Source organism: Perna viridis, chromosome 13, assembly GCF_037379345.1.
Source record: "Perna viridis isolate PV_CMFRI_1.1 ecotype Kerala chromosome 13, ASM3737934v1, whole genome shotgun sequence".
Taxonomy (NCBI): Eukaryota; Metazoa; Mollusca; class Bivalvia; order Mytilida; family Mytilidae; genus Perna; species Perna viridis.
The window spans coordinates 3193505-3217914 of NC_142457.1; the positions used below are offsets into that span (position 1 = coordinate 3193505).

The window sequence follows — 24410 nt, forward strand, 5'->3', positions numbered from 1 at the left end:
CAGTATTAAACACATCCACTTCCGGTGGAGGATAAAATAAAATAAATTCTATCTATTTCCAGCAAAATTCAGGACAAGTATATTAATATAAACTATCTTGCCAAATTTTAACAAATTTGGTTGCAATTAACATTGGTTGCGATTAACATTGATTGGGTTTAACAAGTCGGGCAAAACCATTTTATAGTTGAGTTGAACGATGTCAGGGAATGATCACGTGATTCACAAGGGAAAATCCAAATAAATCGAAATAGAAAATCGAGTACTTTAAAACCTGTTTTATCAAACAAACCTCATAGAAAACGTATAATAGCAATTTTAGTCCTTTTAAAAAGTTTTATTGTAGAAAGCGACTTAAAAGATTGTTTTATGAAATTCCACTTAAAACGGCCTTAACCGTCCTGCAAAACTTTTAGGACGAAATTGATTATACTTCGAATAATAACACGCCCATAAAGGTGTTGTACGGACCGCTTCCATTCAAGGTAGCTGCATGAGGAGAGTAACCATGTTTAACCCACACAACATCTCCCCTTTCAAGAATTTCAACCGTTGTTTGACTTCCCATGTTAGTGTCGGTGGACCCTAAGTAGATTTCTGCAATCATTTGATCATTTTTTACCATTTCAAGATACACTTCTTGCGAGTTTGCATTCATACCTGAATAAGCAAAAAGGTAAATTCCTTTTACCGGAGCGATAAAATGACTGTGTCGAGTATCGAATCCATTGCCAACATTGGTATAGACCTGGTTATATTCCACAACCTGACCATCCCCGTGGTGTACATGCTTGCCAGTTAGTGCTGCTGAGAATGCAATTCTTGAAGCTGGAGTTCCTAAACTTAATGCTATAAATATATGATACAAAATATCATGTTAAGTAACTGAATAATATTAGACATTGCAAGCCAACTTATTCAAATTGGTTTAACAAGACTGGGAAAATGTTTAGGAATTTGATTATGTAAATTATCATTAAACGTTATTCAAACGTTTTATGAACACTTTAACAAACGTAGGCTTTTATTTGTTGAAGTAAGAAGTCAATTAACGTATACCAGTTAGCAAACTGTATGCGCTATGAACAGACTAATTTAAATGTCTTTTAAGAAACTTCTAACCAAAAAGTTGTCTTTTCGATTTTTAATACACACAGCTGTCTAGGAAAGGAAATATCATAAATAACGACAAACACATAATAATGAAATAACCGAACAACAAAGCAGTGATGAGAGTAACATTGAAAAGTAAATGCAAAACTTACAGTTAGCAAGGTCGAATCTTTTCTGAAACAACGATTCAACCTCCCTCTGTTTTTGGTAGGAATAGGTTCTGGTATGAGGTTCTGGTAGTGACTGCTCCATTTTCCGAAGTCTTTCCTTTAAAATCATACTTTCGTCTATTACTGACTTAACCTGTTTTTTTCAGTGCAATATTCTCTTGAGTTATGGTGTTGTATTTTGATTTTAAGTCAGCCGTGCTTTTTTGCAGAACTTGTATCTCATCTGTAAGAAATGTACTCTTCTTATATACTTTAACCGTCAAAGCTAATGGTTCCATTTCAAACAAGATCGAAATGAAAATATGTTATTTTACAATCGTTAATGTTTACAATTTATGTAAAATACTCGTTTGGAATATGTAGACAGTGCATGTACAGCTTAACTCATACATGTATGCGTTTTTTTAATGTGATATTGGTATTGTATCGCAAACAATTTCATTAAATTAAAAGTTATTATAAAAGGTAGTCTCAAAATATTTTTTATAGAATGGTTCCACTTCATGGAATGTGATAATTGCCTAGATATTATTTGCCGATCCTTGAAGGCATCATATAAAACGATTGGTTTTAAATATACGCCTCGATGACAATTTAATTATCTTAACCAGTAATATCCAGTCTAAAATTCAGCACCTGAACTAATCCGTGCAACAACAATTGCGATCGGTCATCGGTCACCAATCAGTTTCCGATCAGTCATCGATCTGTCAAACCGATCCATAAAACATGTAATCGCATCACGTGACCACAGAGCGGTCACTGTATTTTACGGTTTTATTGTTTTCTTTCTCAATTTTACACATATTTACATAATGTTATAGATTTAAACATCACTTTTTACTTTTATTTTACATTTCATTAATTTCAAACAGATCGTTCGCCATTTTACATAACAATACTGCGATCAGATCGGTCACCGGTCATCGGCCATCGATCGGTCAGCGATCAATCAGTCAAAGCTCATCGATCCGTCAAATCGTAGCGCGGATAGGTTCAAGGACTGTATGTACACAAGGAAAAAAAACTAAGAGAAAAAATTGACGATTTGATTTCTTCATACACCTCACATTCCGCCAACTTGCCCAATAACAATCAAACACTGAGGTTAACTTTTGTGTAAAAAAATAGTTTACATGATCAACCTTACCTTGTGTCTTAATAAGTTCATAGTTCATAAAATGAACAGGCATGGTGTCATTCAAACATGTTTTGTTTAAAACAATGAGGAGGTTTAAAGATAAGCTATGTATCTTCAAAATAAAGAAAAAAAACTCTTCATAATAGATGTCTAGCCTAATGTGAAAAGAAAAATATCATATTTCAATATTTTTCTCCGTGGTGGAGAAAATGACGCCATTTCAATTAAAACGCCCATTCAAAACACATATTGTAAAATTATGACTTTAGATAATGAATAAATATAATTACAGTCGCAAGTCTTATTTGAAAATATTCCATTTATGATGACAACTGCATGTTGAAAATATCAATATACATTACGACTAAACTGAAGTTTGAGAAAAAAATATGAATATTTATTGACTCAACTCATTCTAGCATTGTTGCCAGTTATAACATTTATAAATAATTGTAGTTTGTAAGCATTTTAGATTTCTTTGAGTGGTCATTCTCTGGTAATTTGTAGTATTGTGCTTATTCAGTTTTGCATAAATTCGTAAAGAGAAGCAGTGATGTACATCTGCTCAACGGGATTCAAATCTGTGAGCTTGAGTTCAAAGGAAATACCTTTTGAATGTATTAGTAGAAGTTGTTTGATGTATAGAGTATGATTTGCATAAATACCCAGACAGCATGCCTCCGTTGGGCCAACGTTGGCTGATGGTTTGCTCGTTGGCTTTTAGTTGGCGTTGGCAAGACAATGTTGTCCCAACGTTGGCACAATAAAGTAGTCCGTAGTTATGGAAATATTTCTTCTTGATTTTTTCTAAATTCAAATTTGTAAATAAAAACTAGGATTATATGATTTAAATTATTCTGCACTTGGCCAAGAGCCAACAGTGAGTCAACACTGAACCAACATTGAACCAACGTTGAAACGACTTTGGTAACCAACATGTTAATTAATATTATTCTTGATGCAAACATGTATGTCGGTCTCAAGAAAAGTAAAACCACAGTAGGAAGCAAATCCGAATGTATGTAAGCAAATATTGTGTTGCATCTTATACTGCGATACTAAGTTGGTCCAACCTTGGCCCAATGTTGAACCACACACACACACATGTGTATATATATATATATATATATAATCTTTCTTCTTTCAAAAAGTATTGTTGACTCTTTTTACGATTTCTGTAAACTGCATGTTTAATTTTCATGCTACAAGTATTCGCGTTTAATTTTTAGAACTTAATAACACACTAAAATAAATTATCAAGAATAACCAAATCTAATTTATGATAACAATAGTGTACATGATTATCTCCCCCTTATGCTACTTGGTAACTGAAAGCATAATACACCTTTTACAAACAAGTTGTCTTTCATTTTATGCATACTTTCAATGTAAATTCATCCCAAACACAAAACAGTGACAAGTATTATCATATGTCTATTCAATGCAAAAACAAATTGAAATTTTCAAATTTAGTATACCAGTGTTCGTAGTATCTGCTAATGTTATACTATATTTGCATAGTATCAGCACTGCGACATGACAAGGATATACAAAATGATATTATTTTCTAATATCTTAAGGAATACAATCGTCTGACATTATGGTTGGGTTAACGTTGGGCTTTTGCTGGGCCAATATTAGGGATTCATTGGGTCGATGTTGGACTTAGGTTGGGCCAACGTTAGCCCAAATATTGGTTGCCTCAGTTGGGCCAACGTTGTCTCTCTTTGCACTTACAACGTTGGGCCAGCATTGGGTACCCTACGTTGGTCCAACGTAAATGACTCCGTTGAACCAACGTTGGCCCAACGTAGGAATGCTGTCTGGGAAAAAAATTCAAACTGAAACCCCGAAAGGAAGAAAACACAATGTAACAATACTTACGCAAAACATCATCACTTTCACATGACTTAATTTGTTGTATCAAATGAATGATACCCAAAAACAAAAACACCAAAGTACGGCTTCCTTCCATTTTCCTTCCAAGACCAAGACGGAATACGTTATCAATGCAAGTTCAGTGAAGGTAATCACGATCATTATTTGTAATGTATAAGATAAATATTGTCCTATTTTGTAAACAAGTATATCTGGCGGGAAACCGACAATCTGGCGGGAAATATTCCTATGATATAATAGATAGTCTAAGTTTGTGAATATAAACGGATATTAAGGACCGCAAACCACTCTGCTTTACATTTTAATTTGATACTTTTTTTTATCAATAACAGCAAATCTACAAATGTTTTGAACAAAACAAGAGTGTATGTCAATATGATACCACGCAGGGGAAAGCATATTTGACTGGTTAAAACATTTTTTTCTTATAAATGCAAAAAACAACAATTAACGTAAAAATGAAAAATATTATCAATACTGTAAAAACTTTAAAATTGTTCATGCAATTAAATTTGCAATATATGATTTATTGAACAATGTGAATGAAGGTGCTGTATTTTATATAAGATATGGGTTTTTTCGTACACACACACACACACACACACACACACACACACACACACATATATATATATGCATAAAAAAACAGAAAAACACAGCCACTGACCATGAAAACTTTTTGAACCTTTGAATTGACATATACAAACATATGAGCCTTACTGGCATGATATATTTGTTTAATTCCACCGAATAACTTAAGGATGTTAAGATAACTTAGTACACGATGTATAGTAGTACGGGATAGTTCATCTAGAGGTTATTATGTAGGATAGAGGATCAAATTAATTTGATCCTCTATCCTGCATAATAACACCTAGATGAACTGTCCCGAGTCCCGCGGAGAGAACGACCAAAATTTGCTTCGCAAATTTGATAGTTCTAACATCGTTGAGAATTTTTCAGACCTTTCTATAAGTTTACGTTATCTTCCCTGTATCAATTTGATCCGATGGAGCAGTGTAGCGAATAGAGTCGTCACATTCTGAGACGTTGTATATAAAAACCCTAAAACACTGAAGCTATGTATGTGGGGATAATATAATTCGGCTCCTTTGACATACTCTAGTAGAATTTATTGGTGCTGGCTTTGGCTTCCTATTTCGACATTTGAGTACTTCTTGTGTACAATTTACTTTTGAATCATCAACTTCCTAAATATTTGGTTCTTATGCTGCTGATGAGAAGTTGCTCTGTGAAACATAACAAAATTTGCAACATTTACACGATTGGATTTTAAAGTTATACGAAAACCTATATACAAACAAAATACAAATAAGTCATGATAAAAAAAGAAAAGAAGGTTAAATTTTTCAGCTTTACGGCCTTCGTCTGGTGGGTGAGACCCAAGGCGTAAAACCAAGTGTTACTTTTTACTTATTTTTTAATCATGTCATCTTAATACTGAACTAAGATATACCCTCTTTGACAGCTTTGAGTATAAAAGTTAAAAGTCTGAAAGAGGTTTGATTAGTGCACTTCAATTCCGCCTTTTATTTTCTTTCAATAGCTAACTTGAATTTTGATCTCCAAAGCATAAAACTGATATACGGGTATGAGATCTTCTTAAAATTGCTATTGTGCCCCATATCGTGTTTAGTTTATTTTAAATAATTCTATCTTTAATACAATAATACGTCTTTTGACTGAACTTGAAATTCATATATAATAACATTTTGATTTCTGGCACAACCAAAAATTATTTTTTAAAAAACATAGATCTGTATCAACTTGCAAACATTTACATTATAACTCAATTTCTAAAGGCAAATTTAATGTCATCGTACATAAATACAATATTGTATTCGCAATAACCGCCAGATTCCTGTACCTTTCAGTTTTAGAAAATTTTCCAACTAAGCACTCAATTTTTTATTTATAAAATGTTTTACAATTAATTTTATTTTGACAAAAAGTCTGTAAAAATACTTTCAAGACAGAGTTTTCTATAAGATCTCAAAATACATTCGTGTCATATTGGTAACAAATTTGCAGTTTGTGAATGATTTGAAGAATATGTTAATTATAGTCAGCCTTGCATCAAAGTCTTTCCCCAAGGCTAGTAACAGATATATAGAACAGTTGAATTATATTGTTTATATCACTACTTGAGTTATATACCTTTTCCCTTAAAACAGAAAGAGCACAAATGATCATATTAGAATAACAAAGTACTAAGAAATATCATAATAAATGGCCTTTATACAAACTTGTATCGGCTACAATGAAGATTACAATGTAAATGTTCTACTTGTGATTACATATGTATATATATATATTGACATCTCCCAGTAAGCCAAAAAGTATAAGCTAGTAAATAAAACTGAATACTTGTAATGAAATAGTAAGGTCCACCATTACTCTTTTGGTAAATTTGGGCTCAATTCAACCACTATTTTGCATGTGAAAATAGACAAGCCTGTACATTTAGTGTAAAGCACGAACAGATTTAATAAAGCTATTTCTGATTTTGTTGTGCACATTTTGTTAATTCTGCAAAAAGTGTCAAACTCGACTAAGTTGAAAAATATTTTATGGTGATCTCCATATATTGAAGGTGAGTCCTTTTCAAATTGACATGCTGGTCAATATAAGCTGGTCAATAAAATTAATGATACGTGTCTTAATCATGTTAATGGCAAACGTAAAATCAAAAATGTAAAATATTTGACCTTCTTTATTAATTTACTTTTCAGCATGAACTTTACAAACACCCTCTATGAATGCTTCTAACGGTCATGTTTTGTCCAAGTATGATATCCTCCACATATATATTCAAGTAGGTGTTTATCAAATGTTTTTGCTCGTGTATGCATTGTAGGGAGTTGCCTTTTTATGCAAAACCAGCAGTTTTCTATCAGATTAGTACACGTACCGGTATTTGGATCTACAAAATTTTCGGAATTATTTTATGTTTGATGTATGTATCCTTAAGAATCATTAAGACCCTTGTATGACCCAACAATCTGTGGTTACTACGATTCCTTTCTCGACATATCTTTCAATTATCGGAATCAACATTTCTTTGTCCCTATTTTCAACTTTTGCCAAAGATGTTTGTTTCGTTTCTCGGCAAATTCCATTTAGCACACAGTTTCCATCTACGGCTCTTCCCCTGTGGTATTACCTCTTTCCAAATTTTACCTCATCAATTTCAACGACTAAGCCTTGTCCACCAATGTATTTAGGTTTATAATGTTCGACAACATGACAACAAATTTATCTGCATTAATCGTAGTAGTCATTAGTAGTTTCTTTTGAGCTTTCTAATGTCTGCCTTAGTTTCAGATGCCTATAATATACAGTTCTATTAATCGCTAGGTTTAATATACAGAACTTGTTCACAAAACAATATTATAATATACTTACATTTCATAATCATCACCTATACACAATCGGTTATTTAAACTCTGAAAATTAGTAATACTTGGGTGTCTATTTTGTCACCTTCCGCAAATCAGGCCAGTTTTTTGTTTTTTTGTTTTTATTCTTTTTCACGTTTAATCAATATATCTTTTTATCAAGAGCTTGTTATGCCTGAAGTTTTTTATTGAAGCAAGGGCTTAGGGTCAAGAGTGATATTTGCGAAGAAATTCGTCAACCATAAAACAAGACAAATTTAGGGTAGTCAGAATTAAAAGACGTGAAACCATCCTTCACGCGAAACATGAAACATACACCAAGTAAAATACAGATGAATATATCTATACATATTCATTAAACTGGAAAGAAACATATGCTAGTTAAAATGGAATTGAAAACTACCCAACAACAATCTACTGAAAATCATGGAAAGTTCAGTAGTTAGTCATATCAGATGTTATTTACAGATCAAAACATGCCATCAGTAACTGTGTTTAATAAATCAAGTTGTGGCTACAGTTAAACCTGACTTTCTCGGATTACGAACTTATTTGTTGTGGCTACAGTTAAACCTGACTTTCTCAGATTACGTACTTATTTGTTGTGGCTACTGTTAAACCTGACCTTCTCAGATTACGTACTTATTTGTTGTGGCTACAGTTAAACCTGACTTTCTCGGATTAAGTACTTATTTGTTGTAGCTACAGTTAAACCTGACTTTCTCGGATTACGTACTTATTTGTTGTAGCTAATTAAACCTGACTTTCTCGGATTACGTACTTATTTGTTGTGGCTACAGTTAAACCTGACTTTCTCAGATTACGTACTTATTTGTTGTGGCTACAGTTAAACCTGACTTTCTCGGATTAAGTACTTATTTGTTGTAGCTACAGTTAAACCTGACTTTCTCGGATTACGTACTTATTTGTTGTAGCTAATTAAACCTGACTCTCTCGGATTACGTACTTATTTGTTGTGGCTACAGTTAAACCTGACTTTCTCGGATTAAGTACTTATTTGTTTTGGCTACAGTTAAACCTGACTTTCTCGGATTACGTACTTGTTTGTTGTGGCTTCAGTTAAACCTGACTTTCTCGGATTACGTAGTTGTTTGTTGTGGCTACAGTTAAACCTGACTTTCTCGGATTACGTAGTTGTTTGTTGTGGCTACAGTTAAACCTGACTTTCTCGGATTACGTACTTATTTGTTGTGGCTACAGTTAAACCTGACTTTCTCGGATTACGTACTTATTTGTTGTGGCTACAGTTAAACCTGACTTTCTCAGATTACGTACTTATTTGTTGTGGCTACAGTTAAACCTGACTTTCTCAGATTAAGTACTTATTTGTTGTGGCTACAGTGTACAGTTAAACCTGACTTTCTCGGATTAAGTACTTATTTATTGTGGCTACAGTTAAACCTGACTTTCTCAGATTACGTACTTATTTGTTGTGGCTACTGTTAAACCTGACTTTCTCAGATTAAGTACTTATTTGTTGTGGCTACAGTTAAACCTGACTTTCTCGGATTACGTACTTATCTGTTGTGGCTACAGTTAAACCTGACTTTCTTGGATTACATACTTATTTGTTGTGGCTACAGTTAAACCTGACTTTCTCAGATTACGTACTTATTGGTTGTGGCTACAGTTAAACCTGACTTTCTCAGATTACGTACTTATTTGTTGCACGTTTTGGTTGTAGAGCTTTAAACTCCATTAAATGAAATTGTGAGAGTTCAGTAAATACATTGATTAAACTGGTTTTGGGTTTGACCTGGGTTTTTCCATTTTGCACATAATTTACTTATAATACATGTACTGTTTAGTGGAAGTGTGAATTATATAATTGTTTTTGTTTCTTTGTTTCTGTCGGTTTTATTTTCTTCCATTGCTTTGATAATTTGTCTCAGTTTTAGTATTAGATGACCTTGAATGCTTTCAAATTAGATGCAGTTCCACTCGTACTTCAATTGAGTCGACAATGTCTGAGGGGACTAGATATACTTCTGTAGTTTTGATGACCTTAAATCTACAATATATTTTGAAGACCCACATGACAACTTTCTATGTTTCTTATTTTCATTCCATGTATTTTATTTGAAATACCGTGTGTTTGTATTGGTCTTCTTTTATTTGCCGAGTCGATCATTTTAAATGTCACGCCAGCTCAGAATTATGTAATATGTGATTCATGGTTGGAAAGCCTACCTATTTTTATTTTTCAAATTTTGTTTAAAATGTTTTAGTCAACAGAAATTTAACATGTGGTTTATCATATAACCCGCGCTCTTAGAAGATAAAAATTACATAGAATGTGCTGTAGAATTCAAAATTACGGGAGAAAACTATGTAAATTACATCGAAATAAAATAGAAACTATTGGATTTTCAAGGTGAATTATCTCCTAATAGCAGACAGATTGGAATGAATGATAACACATTTCATCATAAACATGTAGACCCACAAAAGAAATCAAAAACCAAAATAAAATAGAAATATGTAGCCTTTTTAGGTGTATCACATATTATAGAATTGCATGATTCTTATGAAGACTACTACCTAAATACTTAAGTTACTCTTAATATATTGAATCTAGTATGATAAAGTTTGTGATGACATAAAATCTTATACTGAATGCATAGCTCACTTAATCTACAGACGCATAGCAAATAAAACAAGTTCCAGATCAGTTTTTATTCTACAGAAAAATAGATGAACAATAAAAATGATTTAGCAACTTACATTACAAAATAATTGTATAGTATCTAAACCTAACTGCATTGTCTAATGAGTCAGTATACCAAAAGTTTATGTAATCATTTATTTATCTTCTTGTCCAATATTTCACCAAATTCTGAAACACTAACCATAATTTGCAATTTCTAGTGTAGGAACATGAGTTTTGACTGATAATTAATAGTCAAAGTTCACATTTCAATATAACTTGGTAAATAGATATTTGTATAAATTCAAGAATGAAGTCCAAATCTTATAAATAAATTTCAATTCTGAAAAAGAAAACCCCATTCATCAATTATAGTTTTAGAATGGCTTGTTTTAGCAGCAGAGACAATCTCTAAATAACTATAGCCAATGAAATCAATAAACAACATCAAAAATTTAATTTAATATTGAAGAAAAAATAAAAGATTTCTGTACATTCAGTCATTATAAATTTTCACAATGTTTTCATGTGTAAATAATGCTAAAGCCATATGAATCTAACACAGTTTAATGCCATTTACAGGAAATTCACATATTTTACTCCTGCTTCAGGATAATGGAAACTGAAGAAAAGCAAAATAGAACTAAGTTGTCAGAGAGTTCAATAAAAGGAACATGATAATTTGTAATTAAATGTGAAATTCAAATTTTAATTGTTTTTAAAATAAAAATATGGAATGAAAATGTTTCCTACTTCTACTGCTGTGTGAAAAATTCCTATTTTGACAATATTTGTGGGGGAGACAATTAAAATAGCAAATTACTAAGGTTTACATGTTCACTTCTAGCATGTAGTAATACTGATTGGATGTTTCAGAAGAAAGTGATATTTTTACATAATGTCATCATCTAAATCTTGTAACTTTGAAATTCAGCATCAACCAGATAAGTGTGTCTGTTCTTTTGTCCTTGTAGTCATGGCAACTTAAATTGGTTAATACACAATTCAGACCAATGTGTAATGTTAAGCCCATTGAAGCACAATGAGGTCACATTGAAAAATGAAACAACAAAATTAAGGTAGTTAGAACTGAGAAATTAAACTTCTTCTTCATTAAAATACAAAAATACATTTAATTTGCATATTGTACTGTAACATCTATCTCTATAGCAAAAACACTGCTTTCCAATTTATTAACAGAATAAAAGAAATCTGTCACTTGGGGGAAAGATTTATGCTGAAATAGCTAATTTGTCCAAAACTTCCCTTCAATAGAACAAAAAGATTGTTAATTATTTTTCAAAGTTTCTAAAATGTACCACTGGAATTCAAATATGGAAAAATAATTGTTTAAAAGCAATTTTGTGTAATAGTTAGAAACATAACCTTTTTTTATTTACAATAGGTAATATTCGGAAATCTGTTTAATAAGATGACACTTTACAGAGTAAAATAAACATTTCTTTGATTCAGTGAAAATTTTGATTTAGAAAAATAGAATAATCAACAAAATACAAAATAATACAAGTATTTACAAATCTGATTGGTTCATGCAATACTACTTATGACAATGAAGAGACTATGATAAATATATTGAAATTGCTTTCCCCAAACTCTTTGTTTTTCTATTAATTAACATGGTATAATGATACAGTCTCTACCCATCATGCTCCTTTACCTGATTTCAACACAAATTCAACAAAAACATAAATTCAATGATACAAAAACTTGAAAAAAATAAATTAAGATTGTGTATGTGTGTGTTCCTTATAGACCTGTATCAGAGCCCTTTCCCACTTGGACTTTTCAACAATAAACTATATATATATAACAAATCATGTCAACAAGAAAAAAGTTTGTGTCAACACTAAAAATTAACATCCAAAAGGTAAAGAAACAATTGTATATGCCATCAATCTCTCTAAACAGTACACAGGAATAATTCTATTAAATTCCTAATCATTACAAAAAATTAAGAAGCCTTCATGAAATATTTGTTTAAGCATAAATTCTACTAGTCCAATAAATGGCTTCCGTCAATTTGTATTGATTTAATTCTGATCAAAAGATCATAAAAATTAGAAAAACTTGATAATTTTGTTGTAAAGTTATTATATCTAGGAATACTGATAAAAAAAAGAAAAAGTCGGGCCATTTAGAGACATTGGTGGCCCAGTTCCTAAACATCAATGTAACAGATCACAATACACACAGGAATAGAAAATATGCGCTGAACTTGGCCTACAAAGCAGATTCAGTCTTCACCTTTCCCCCTTTTCAACATTTTAACTTGGTCCTTAAACAGTTAGTTTGTATTGATTAAATTCTGATCAAAAGATCATAAAAATTAGAAAAAGTTGATAATTTTGTTGTAAAGTTATTATATCTAGGAATACTGATAAAAAAAAGAAAAAGTCGGGCCATTTAGAGACATTGGTGGCCCAGTTCCTAAACATCAATATAACAGATCACAATATACACAGGAATAGAAAATATGCGCTGAACTTGGCCTACAAAGCAGATTCAGTCTTTACCCTTTCCCCTTTTCAACATTTTAACTTGGTCCTTAAACAGTTAGTTATAGGATTTTACACAACTTCATATTCTTTCTTGACAGCACGACCAAGACAGCAGGCAAACAGGATACCAATTACCTAAAATGATAGATGACTATACTATAGAATATTATACATGTACTATAATATGATTTTAGGCTATGTGTCGCCGGAAATTATGCTCACCATTAGATTATGTTGGGCAAGGCAAAAATAAGTATAATTGCAAATCATCAACGATATTCAATTCTGCAATAAAGGACACGAATTATAAATGGAATGAAAACAATGAATAATATATGAAATATTCCGACGTTAAATTCAAATATCAAATATTTTACAAAGATTATTACAATTGACTAACCTGCAATAAAAGATGTCGATAAGACAATCCACTCTGGTGAAAGTCAATGTGCAAAATGACAATTTAATAAAAGAAAAGTAAAGTCCGTGCAGCGGGAACCTGTTAGCAGAGAGCGGTCCAGTCAACCGTCACATGATGATTACAATAACAATGATTATGATTATGAGATGAAGATGAAGATGGAATGTATAGGAATATACTCAAAAGTAAATAAGATAATAAACGAAAGTATATTTGGGTATTAAATAAATGTATAACAACCTCAATATAACAACCAAAAATATACCAAAATATATATAAATATTTATACTGTGACATATGCCTATGATGAACAGAACTCATTCTTTGTTTCTGGTGCACCGCCATGTTGCTATGGGTGAAATCTTATTTGGTGAGGAGAATGTGTGAGACTTTCTTCTGGGAAAACCTATTACCCCACCTCTGATAATTATCAGTTGAAATTAACTAATCGGTGCTCTGTATTTTGATCACGTGAAGACGGTGTATTTCCAATACACGGTCACTATTTTAGCAATACCCAGTATGTTCAGAACAAAAGAAACAAACAAACAAACAAAACAAAAGTACCATAGAGGCAACACCAAGGAACTTGGACTCATTAGAAGCAGATAGACCTGTTACAGAAAAGTGTAATGAATTGATGGACAAGGTGGTTGCAATATGGTGTAAAATATTATGCACTCCTCATCTATTATATACAACAAAGTCACAAATCTTCTTCACTATGTTCTCTCTAAGTTTACACCTGTCTATGTAAATGTACATGTATATCAACATGTCTTACCTGAACAAAGGCAAATCCAATACCAATACCTCCCACTACCACTATTTTGTCTTCAACATAATTCTTCAGTTTAGTGTAACATCCCTGAAAAATATTGTGCATTCTCATTAATAAACTTAATATTGAAATGGAAAATGTACATTGAGGAATGGAATTAATACAGAGTCTACGAAAACTTGTTTTGCAGTCAGTCCCACTCATTTTTGTAAATTTACTGTTAGCGAATTACAATTCTTTAATGACTTTATGGTATGCCAAGTTGCTTTTCATTTTGTTGTACTGACTTGGTTGTCAAGCTTTTTTTTTCAATCTGTTTTCAGAAATGGCAATTAATACCGGTTTATTTATTTCCCAATTTGCATATGATTAGTTCAGTAACTTTAGTTTGTATCAATATAATTATCTGAATATCAATAATTTTATTTTATCATTATCATTCTTCCACAGCGTATATTTTAATCCATGAAAAGTTTTCTGCTTCAGTCTGCTCAAAGTCAAACTCATCACCACTGTTCTTTTCCCCATCTGCTGCTAAATCGTAGCTCTTGATTTTTTTCTATTTTTGTGATCTAACGTTAAAATCACAAACATAATAGTATGAGCTACGTTTCACAGCCATTTCCCAATGATCATCATCTTTTATAGGCGTTGTATTATTAGTCTGAACGGCATATGACAGTTGCTTGGCCGTATGCCAGAAATGGCACTGGTAAAGTGTTGAATAGGCCACATTAGTCATTAGCATGATGTCAACAATCTGGTACCCTATATTATACCGGAAATGGAATTACGCAAACCACTCAACATCTAATGCCAAACAAAATAATGAAACCAACAAAGCACTGTGACGGCCATTTTTACCAACATTCTTTGGACTGTCGCTCGTGATAAAAACATTGGACAACCCCATTTTTTAACGGTCAGGACTGGCAGGACCGACAAATTTCGCGTACTCTGTTATTACAATTGTATTTCATTATACAGGTAACTTCCTTTTAAATTCAATTAACAACCTGTAATTCGATTTTTCATTGAATGTTTTATAAAAAATGGAGCTGTTCACCAACAGAAATAATACCAGCTTAAGTTTTAATAGAAAACAAAGTTCATATTGGTTTTACAAGTCCCTCATTTTTCTCAAAATGAAACTAACAAACCTCTGAATATTTCGTACAACCAGCTTGTACAGTACCACCATCACTACAACATGAGTCTGGAACATTTCCTCTCCAGTCATCTGTACTGTTTACACCACAACATTTGAACTACAATGAAGGAGGACAGCCAACAATCAGCATAATTTCAACCAAGTCATATCACATTACACAATTTTACATAAGCATCTGGGTTGAGCCAATGAGGTATAGAAAAAAAAATAGGGTTACCTGAAGGGATAGGGAGTTAATACATTTTTTGACCAAAATTTAAAAAAAGGTCTGCAGTAAAAACTAGGGTGGGTTGAGCAACTGGAACCATACATATATTGATAGAAGATAAACTTAGAAATACATATAAATGTACCTATTGTCAAACTTGTTAAATATCAGGCCCAATCATAATTATTCCTGTTTACCATAACTAAAGTGTTAAAAAAATTACATTTTAGAGGCAGTCCAGTTAAAGTTTTTTTCCCCTAATGTATGTAAGATGTATGTTACATTAATATTGCAGTTACTTATAGTTTTCTGTTGTTTATGTTTATCTATCAATAAAAAAAAAGAAACAGCTTTTGAATAAATGCAGTAAACGACCACCAATTAACACTTTTCAGTCAGGTTTCTGGAGGGTCAGTAGGGCTATGGCAAGCAAACAAATTTTTAATTTTGGCCTTGTATTGTAGCTTTACCTCCTTTTGTATATTATTCCAATCATCCTTAGCAGCATTTTTTGTAAGAGACTCAGTCATCAGTTTGGAAATTTCCTCATCTAGCTGTAATAAATTATCAACAGATTGTAATAAACTAATATTTTTTTATTTTTTTCTAAATTTAAGGGCCCATTTAGAACATAACATGAACAACATGACAACAAATTAAAGAGTGACTAAAAAAAACATAAAATAGAAGTCGAGGGGATGTAATTATGTTATCATGGTATTTCCTTATAGAACTTGGACAACAACATAGAAATACTACATTATCAATTGATTGTGACATAGAACAATTACAATGTATACTTTGACTGTGACATCGAAATTCTTAAGATTCAGTGACACAGAAAAAGTAATCAAGGGAAGCAAGACTCCAGCGGAAATTAAAAGAATGTAAATCCAGGGACAAAGACCAGACATGGAAAGCAGACGAACACAACAAAGAACATTAAATAACCTAAGTAATACATACAAAGTAACAAAAGTAAATGAGCAACTGGGACTTACAGGAGATGGCTAGGTACAATAAAGCAATTGATTTGTTGGGAAAAGAAATACAGAATTATTTAATGCTTTACCTGATTTCTGTAAACAAATCCTGCAATACCAGCAGCTAACTCACAAATGAATATTATGACCAAAATGACAGCAAACTAAAACAAAATTGATAATGTATTTCAATACATGGAAATGTACATAATTTGTTCTACTATCATTGTATGTCAAGAATATTTTTTTTTATTTCCAGACTATATTAAATGAAGGATTTGAATGATTTACATTTTCTCTAAGACTGAAGTGAGCATTAAATAATTATTGCATAAGGTAATAGCAATATACTGAACTGACTATATAAAACATCTGACTAAAATCAAATGAAACTGGACATTAACATAAGTCGCTTTGTACATGTATGTTGTCCCTGAAATGAACGAACAAACATGTATATGTACATTTGTAAGTACATGTACATTGTATATGTAAATTTATAAGTACACGGACACTGCTTTATGTACATTGTACATGTGTGTTGTACATTGTATTTCTGATTTTCCTATTCTCTTTGTTCAAGTTTTTGCTCTTATTTTTGAAAACTTATATACATGTAATAGACCATGGGTTCACTGACTACCCTTTTCCCATTATTCATATACATGGTAATAAATATTAAATTTAAGGCCAAAGGACACAGCAGTGGCAAATCGAGGAGGATCAAGTTTGGAATCCTCCTTATTGAAATTTTTTTTTAATTTTGTGCAAAAATGTAAAATCTGTGCTAAAATAAGAATATAACAGTCTGGAAAACCACCCTTTCCTTGATATGCTCCTTTTCAAAATAACTGCACCTTACCCATTTTGCAGAAAATCAAAGCTTATATATATACATATACTTACGGTCATAATACAACAATAGTTCTCCTTGTATGCACCACAACATCCAAATGCTGCTATGGCAAAGATAAGCACGCCCACAACTATAAGAAAAACTGCCGCTGCACTAAAATGGCCACCTATGACCTCTGTGTAACCCTTGAGGTTAATTTGAACGTAAGCTCCCCCAGCTATTAGACCTATACCAACTATCTGTAATAGAAAAGAAATTGTTTAAGTACAAATGTACATGTACATTGTATAACAAGTTTAATTTTTGTTTAGTATGCATGTATATTTACAAATGTATATGCATGAATATGAAAAAAACATTTCTCGACATACATGTATCTGCATGTAAACAAATTATATTGCTTTTTGAATGTCCTTACATTCATATATTTTTGTGGTGAATACATTTTTACATTTTTTGTATATGTATTTGTTTTAACTAAGGGTAAAAAAATGTTAATTTAATTGTGTATCTTGACTACATGTAACTGTGAGACTACCAGTACTTGGATTAAAAACATGTACAAATGCACAGTGTATAATGACATTTCCAAATTTAAAATGAGTTGTTGAGTCAGTAAATCATATAAAATGTTTGTCTGTATTTAATCAAATACACTTCAATGGGTCATATAGAGTTCATTCTGTACTACATTTACCAGATAGTCCAATATATCTATTGCATTATCATATAAGCCTAATATTATGTTTTTTATTTCTTTATTTAATTCAATTTGTAGTATATTCTGTTATTCAGTACTTGAAAGTATCTAACCATGTAGGGACACAAGCAGGATACTAGGAATCTCAACTACTTTAAAAAAAATATTCTCTGAATTTAATAGAGCTGAAACCTAATTCCTTATCTATAGAATGTATACAAAATGTACATGTAAACAAATATGAACAGCATTTTTTACTTTAAATCCCATTTACCATCTCTAGCTTGTACAATACAAAGGTCATAAAGGACACACTTATTTACAGATGACCATCAGGATTTAGAATGACAAAATAAAACTCAAGTCAGTGGTGTAAAAATGCAGTTAAAATGTCAGAGATGTTCTTTTCTCTTTATCTGTTGTTGATAGAATAGGAGAACCATCTAACACAGTCACATTTCACATTCCTCCAACAACAATACAATCTTTTCAAATAATGATGAAATTAGGATCTAGTCAGGGAACTTTTAAATTGTTATACATGTACATTATTGTGTTAGATCAACCTAATTTTTCAACTACTATGGTATTTGTTAAACCATAAACCCAAAATTCCTATCGTTTCTCATGAATAGTCATATTGTTGCTTTGTTGGTTATTTAAACTAAAGACCAAGATTTCTTTCATCTCCTCATTATTAAAAAGTTATAATAATAATTTCAATGTACAGTACAGAAAGAGATATAACGTGACTAATCACTGACATACATACACCACTCTTAGAGTGGAGGCCAATAACATCATTTCATAAATTTCTTATAAATTCTTTTTGGAAGATGTTGGGCATAACATTCCATTTAAAATTTCTGAAAAAACAGGGAATTTTCTATTTAGATGTATAAATTCTGGGTCACCATTAACACGGTGGTGTACCACCATATCAGTGATCAGTCATGGAACAACATGTCTCTTTCTGTACTGTACATGTACATTTGTATAAGAGAAGGAGGACTGTCATTGAAGCATGAAATTAATCTTGGTCCTCTCAAAGAAACTGAAAAAAGAAATCTTTTACATGCAGCAGAGCTCTACTGGTTAACGTATAAATATGTACACGTTCAATTCAGCTCCATACTTCCCCTTCCCCAATAAAATACAACAGCTTAAGTGTCTATTCTGTTAATTAATGAAAAAGAGAATGTAGTATTAAAACAAAGTATTTATTGGTAAAAATGAGGAAATGAATAGTGTACATGTATATTGTATATTAACAGATACATGTATGCACATTTTGTAAATACTGTACATTTACAGATACATGTACAAGTGTTAACTGTGATACAATCTATTTTTGCAAAATGATGTCAATAAAAATTTTCCAGCTACAATGTACTTTGTATTTATACAAGTACATGTAGCAGTCTTAAATATAAAAATCCAACAGGTGATTCATGCATGTCAAAAACCCATAGAATTCAGTTTTATTTCTTGTTCAGATCATAGATCACATACCCAGTCTTAGTTTTTCATTCAAAGGTTGCACTTACGAAATAAAATTTATATAGATTGTACATGGAATTAGTACTTTGCCAGAGTTATCGTTCTTGATTTGGTTTGATTTGGTTGATTTCAGTGGAAGGTAAAAGTGTAGTTTTCTCCAAAGAACAGACCTATATGTAAATACAGAAAGGACTATTGTATGTAGATTAAAAAATCATTTGATCCATGGGTTTTTCTACACCATGAATCACCTTACCATATGCAGTGTCTGAATTTTATATGGACTGGTACTTAAATGTAATTTCTAAAATTACAACCTCTCAAAGATGTAATATATATTGTATAAAGAGACCGTTAGGCCATGATTTATTTTTGTGGTTTTATTCTTCCTGCTCATCAAATTAAATCCCTCACAAAAATAAGCTACATAATGTAGTTTACAGAATGTGAACAAATTCACAATTAAAATTAAGTATGCTTATGACCAATGAGAATATGGATGGCTTATGGCAAACTACTCTTTTTATTGCTTTTTTACTACCAGGAAAGTTTAGTGTCCGTAAATATGTTCCATACAGATTTACCTATTCTGACCCTGAGCTGGCTTAAAACTCTGATATATATATAATATACTGAATTTGATCGCATTGCTCATCATGAATAAACTTCATAGTCTTATTCTGTACAAGTTCAGTAGACTTCAACTGTACATGTTACAGAAATGTACATTAGTTCCAATTTCTACTGATCATGCAAAGCTCCTTCCTGATACATATAAACTACCACTGGGTTAGTCCTATAACACAACACTTAGTAGCTGTGGGATATCTTTTATTTGGATGTTTATATGGACAATCCAAATAAAAAATAACTTACACAACTATGAAGTCCAATGTTATAGGACAGATGTACATGTACATTTGTAGTGCACACCTACATGTACTTGACCAAAATTTTATAGTGTTTATGAGGTAGGGATATTTCACGTTTCTTTTGCTTATACATATGATGTGCGTCAGGGACATTTACTGTGTAAATATGATGAGTCTACGTGTTAATCTTTTGGTTTAAATCGTTTGAGCAATTTAAATTGAGTGGGTGACTAAAATTTCTACAATAAATAAACACACCTACATTCACAGTTTATGTTCATACGATCGTTTCAATCTTACATTGCACTGTCAGGTCGTCAAATTAAGAAAATGTGCAATTATTAAATTCCCCGCGTCCACCAACTATAATTAATCGACCCCCCTTTTAATTTCAAGCGGAATCTTGGCCGTACAGAAGATATAATGACTGGCTTCACACGTTCGAACAAAATTTTGACAATCAACAAACGTTTGACGACAATAATAACATTAACTTACGTTCCGAGAAGATTGCAGGAAAAAAAACCTTATCAATATATAGTAATACCGACAGACATAGGGACTACTTTCAATTTTAATTTAGGAACAGATTTTTAACTTCTACTCTACTAAACTTACCGTAAATAATACATTAAACGCAAATAATAAGACGCGAATACATTTCATCCCTCCTTCAACCATTTTGATTGCTCTAAATTATGTTCCTTCAAATAATTGAGGTTTAACCAATTCCTCTTTTCTCGACTACGGGCACCTGTCGAGTATGAATTTAAAGTCAACGCACCAAAATATTAATTAACACGCGTTGAAGACAGTTATAATTGAATGTATATTTATTCTTCCGACAATAAAATAATATACGATCACTTTTTGGATAAATCCTTAAATGTTTATCAACTGAACGAGCTCTCGTCTTAAACGAACTATTTTATCGCCTTATCACAATGGTAAAGCCTCAGCGTCATGTGATTTTATTTTCGTTGTCACGTCACAGGGTCGGGGATCAGAAAGGGTATTCATAAGCAATTTTTTTTTCGTGAAATATTTCGTGAAGTTATACTAAAGCCAAGGAAAAATGTTGAGTATTTGTTAGTATAACAAAGTCACCCTGCGTGAATAGATGTATTAATTGAAAAAAAACATACTTATTCCAATTTCTGACCCCTCACAATAATAGTGAAAATAGAGAAATATGTACTTAATATATTGAGCAATGGTCAGGATATTTCGCAATGCTGTACCTTTACAACATGTGACCTAACATCAGTAAAAGCTTTTTGAAACGAAATGAGTAATCCGCACAAGTAGTTTTATCTCCTATCTTAGATTTTTGCATACGTTTATTATTTGGGTATATCAAGGATAGCATCTCTATTTGTTATGAAATAATTTTTTTTTCTGATAGAAAAAATAATATCTAAAAAATTAGTGATAATCTTTAGTATAGTATATGAATCACTGAATATACATTGTTTCAGTGTGTAGTAATTGATTGAATCAATATCTTTTTTGAGGATATTTGATAATTTGGACATAAATTGACTTTTAACTTTGGAGTATTTTTCACATTTTAGCAAAAAATGTAATTCATCTTCAGCCTCCCCAGAGTTGCAAACTTCACATAATCTCTCGTTTGCAGGAATTGATAGATGATGGCCTTTTTCTATTTCCAAATTATGGCTACTGATTCTAATATTGCAAAGAGAGGATCTTTCTGATCTTTTTTGTAAAATATCAACAAAGCTTCCTCGTTTGTATCCATGTGTATATTTCGATAAAATGTTAGTTTATTTGAATTTTGGATTTGGGATATATTTAAAAAAAATGAGTTTTTCTTCACTTCACGGACAGTCTATATTACTTGAATATATTCAGAATGAAGAGGAAAGCTTGGTTATACGCGTTCCATGCATATACAGTAATGATTATAACCGTTTGTCTGATCTTTGTCACTTTTGTGTATTTGTGTTTTATATTACTTGCGAACATGTGTGTTCAGTTCTATTTTAATGCGCTATTCGCTCCCTCTGTTGAAATTAAAAATTATCAACTGGACAAAAGTAGTCTGCTCACATACCGGTATAATATATTAAAACAAATGCATCTACATGTACAAAATGTATACAGGCGGACCTAATGCCCGGATGTTGGTTGATTATATAAATACAATTTAATTTCTAGACTAGTTATTTAACTTCCATGATTATATATAGAAGATCACAGGGATTACCTGTTGAACCAGTAAGTGGGTTGTTTTCAGAACTTCTGGATCCGCTACTGCAGGTTAGACCACCATTCTGATTTGGTCTATTTGACTTAGAATAGAGAATAGAGTAGAATTAGAAGAGAATTGCATAAAATAGAATACAGCAGGGCCTAATGAGAAAGAGGAAAATCTCCTTGTGCTCACCTCTCTCTTTAACATTGAGAAGTTTTTGCATAGATTACATCTAGACCAAAATGTCATTGTTAATATATTTAAAAAAAAATTACTAAAACTTCTCTACATCCTTGATGCCTAGAATGTAATTAAGTAAACAATAACACATTATACCATTATACAGTAGCATTCATGTATCATTACATCACAAGAAGTCTCTGTCAGATCAGTCATAACAAAAAAAAGATATCACATAATAACAACATCAAGGCCTGTTTTTCTCAGGTCAAAAGAATGTATAATAAATTCACCACTTTTCTCCATAATAGACATGTTTTCTTGTGTTAACAGCAATTTATATATTTTTTTTAATATTTATCTAAGTTATTGAAGTCCTGACAAGTGCTTATATCAGTATAATGTAATTCACTTCATACTACATATCAAAGCACATGGAAATAGCATAGAACTAAATAAATAATACCTATATGCTACAATTTAGAGGGATCTCCTTGGACGAAACAAGCCTTAGAAAGAATACCTGAAGTACATTATAGCTAACTAACATTATTCTAGTAAAGGCATTTTACCATTTTAGTTTTTCACTTGTATCATAAGCATTAATAGAACAGGGACAATATAAAACTAACTATAAAGTTCTTGAACCAACTTCTGATCGATCTGCCACTGCAGTATATTACAATCCATGCAGTGAGAGCTTAGGCCAACAACAAAAAAATATCCTAGATTCTCATACACTCCTGACCCAATTTTTCCATCCGCCCAAAACATTTTACTTTGGTTTTTTTTCCCAACTTAGGTCAACATATATACATATATATATATATATATATATATGTTTTGCTTTTTGTTTGAATGAAAGACATTTTTTGGAATGTTTATACCCTTATAATTTTATTTCAATATTGAAAATTTCAAATCAATAATCTTCACAAGAAATTTATGTTCTCATTGACATGTTGTTTTCCCCCAGAAGCAAATGATGTTATGTTGTAGAAATACTGGATGTTCAATTTTAACTATATTAGCTATTTGTGTTTAATTATTAGCTCATACCACAGTGACACTCATTTTAATTACATAGCTGGACAATTCAGAATTCCAATAAGTAAGGATGATACGTACCACAAAAATAGGGCATTAATGGAACAATAAGTAACACCCAGCCATAAAAAGGGGGATGGCAAAATGTTCAAAAGTCGAAAATCAAAAATTTAACTTCTTGTATTTTATGGTACTACACTGTTCAAAGTTTAAGAAAAAAATCATTGATATTTTCTCAAGTTATCATCTGGAAACCATCAAGAGACGGAAAGACAGACGGATTGACATCCAATTTTTAGGAGGGTATCATATAATACCTCACACATCTTGTGGCAGGTATAAAATTATTACACCCCCTAATTCTGGCCAAATTTGAAGTCAAATAACTCAGGATGGATGGACAAGCAGTCAGACTTGAGACAAAAGGACAGATAAACACAGACCATTAGTAAGTCTCTCCATGGCGTTATGGCAGAGTTTCAGAAGGGCAGAATTAAGACAGAAATAAATTCTAATACTGATGAACCATCTTCAATATTAGTAA

At 31.7% G+C, this 24410-nt stretch overlaps 2 protein-coding genes across 3 annotated transcripts; both read right to left on the reverse strand.

Moving 5' to 3' along the window:
- Window positions 1–258: 258 nt before the first annotated feature.
- Window positions 259–4457, reverse strand: LOC148599257 (complement C1q tumor necrosis factor-related protein 3-like). 2 transcript variants are annotated; one of them, XM_088559772.1, is made up of 4 exons: window positions 4309–4438; window positions 3033–3231; window positions 1266–1506; window positions 259–849 (listed from the first exon to the last, which is right to left on the reverse strand). In XM_088559772.1, exons 3-4 carry the CDS (start codon window positions 1390–1392, stop codon window positions 428–430), a joined length of 549 nt encoding a protein of 182 aa, XP_088415898.1. In that variant the 5' UTR covers window positions 1393–1506; window positions 3033–3231; window positions 4309–4438; the 3' UTR covers window positions 259–427. The 2 variants fall into 2 exon arrangements, with proteins under 2 accessions (XP_088415898.1, XP_088415897.1); XM_088559771.1 differs by lacking the exon at window positions 3033–3231 and having other exon boundaries at window positions 4309–4457.
- Window positions 4458–10424: 5967 nt separating this feature from the next.
- LOC148599258 (23 kDa integral membrane protein-like) lies at window positions 10425–21367 on the reverse strand. The gene is made up of 7 exons (XM_088559770.1): window positions 21040–21367; window positions 17400–17588; window positions 16583–16657; window positions 15981–16064; window positions 15292–15399; window positions 14135–14218; window positions 10425–13064 (listed from the first exon to the last, which is right to left on the reverse strand). Exons 1-7 carry the CDS (start codon window positions 21100–21102, stop codon window positions 12999–13001), a joined length of 669 nt encoding a protein of 222 aa, XP_088415896.1. The 5' UTR covers window positions 21103–21367; the 3' UTR covers window positions 10425–12998.
- Between the last annotated feature and the right edge of the window lie 3043 nt (window positions 21368–24410).

What these genes read in the sequence shown, in the direction of transcription:
- LOC148599257 (XM_088559771.1), bottom strand. Translation starts at nt 1,392, where the DNA reads ATGATTTTAAAGGAAAGACTTCGGAAAATGGAGCAGTCACTACCAGAA. An exon ending in AAGATTCGACCTTGCTAACT is followed by an intron (nt 850 to 1,265) that starts GTAAGTTTTGCA and finishes ATATATTTATAG; the next exon opens with CATTAAGTTTAGGAACTCCA.
- LOC148599258 (XM_088559770.1), bottom strand. Translation starts at nt 21,102, where the DNA reads ATGGTTGAAGGAGGGATGAAATGTATTCGCGTCTTATTATTTGCGTTT. An exon ending in GTTGTACGAAATATTCAGAG is followed by an intron (nt 14,219 to 15,291) that starts GTTTGTTAGTTT and finishes AATATTTTTCAG; the next exon opens with GGATGTTACACTAAACTGAA. An exon ending in TTGGATTTGCCTTTGTTCAG is followed by an intron (nt 13,065 to 14,134) that starts GTAAGACATGTT and finishes CTATCATTTTAG; the next exon opens with GTAATTGGTATCCTGTTTGC.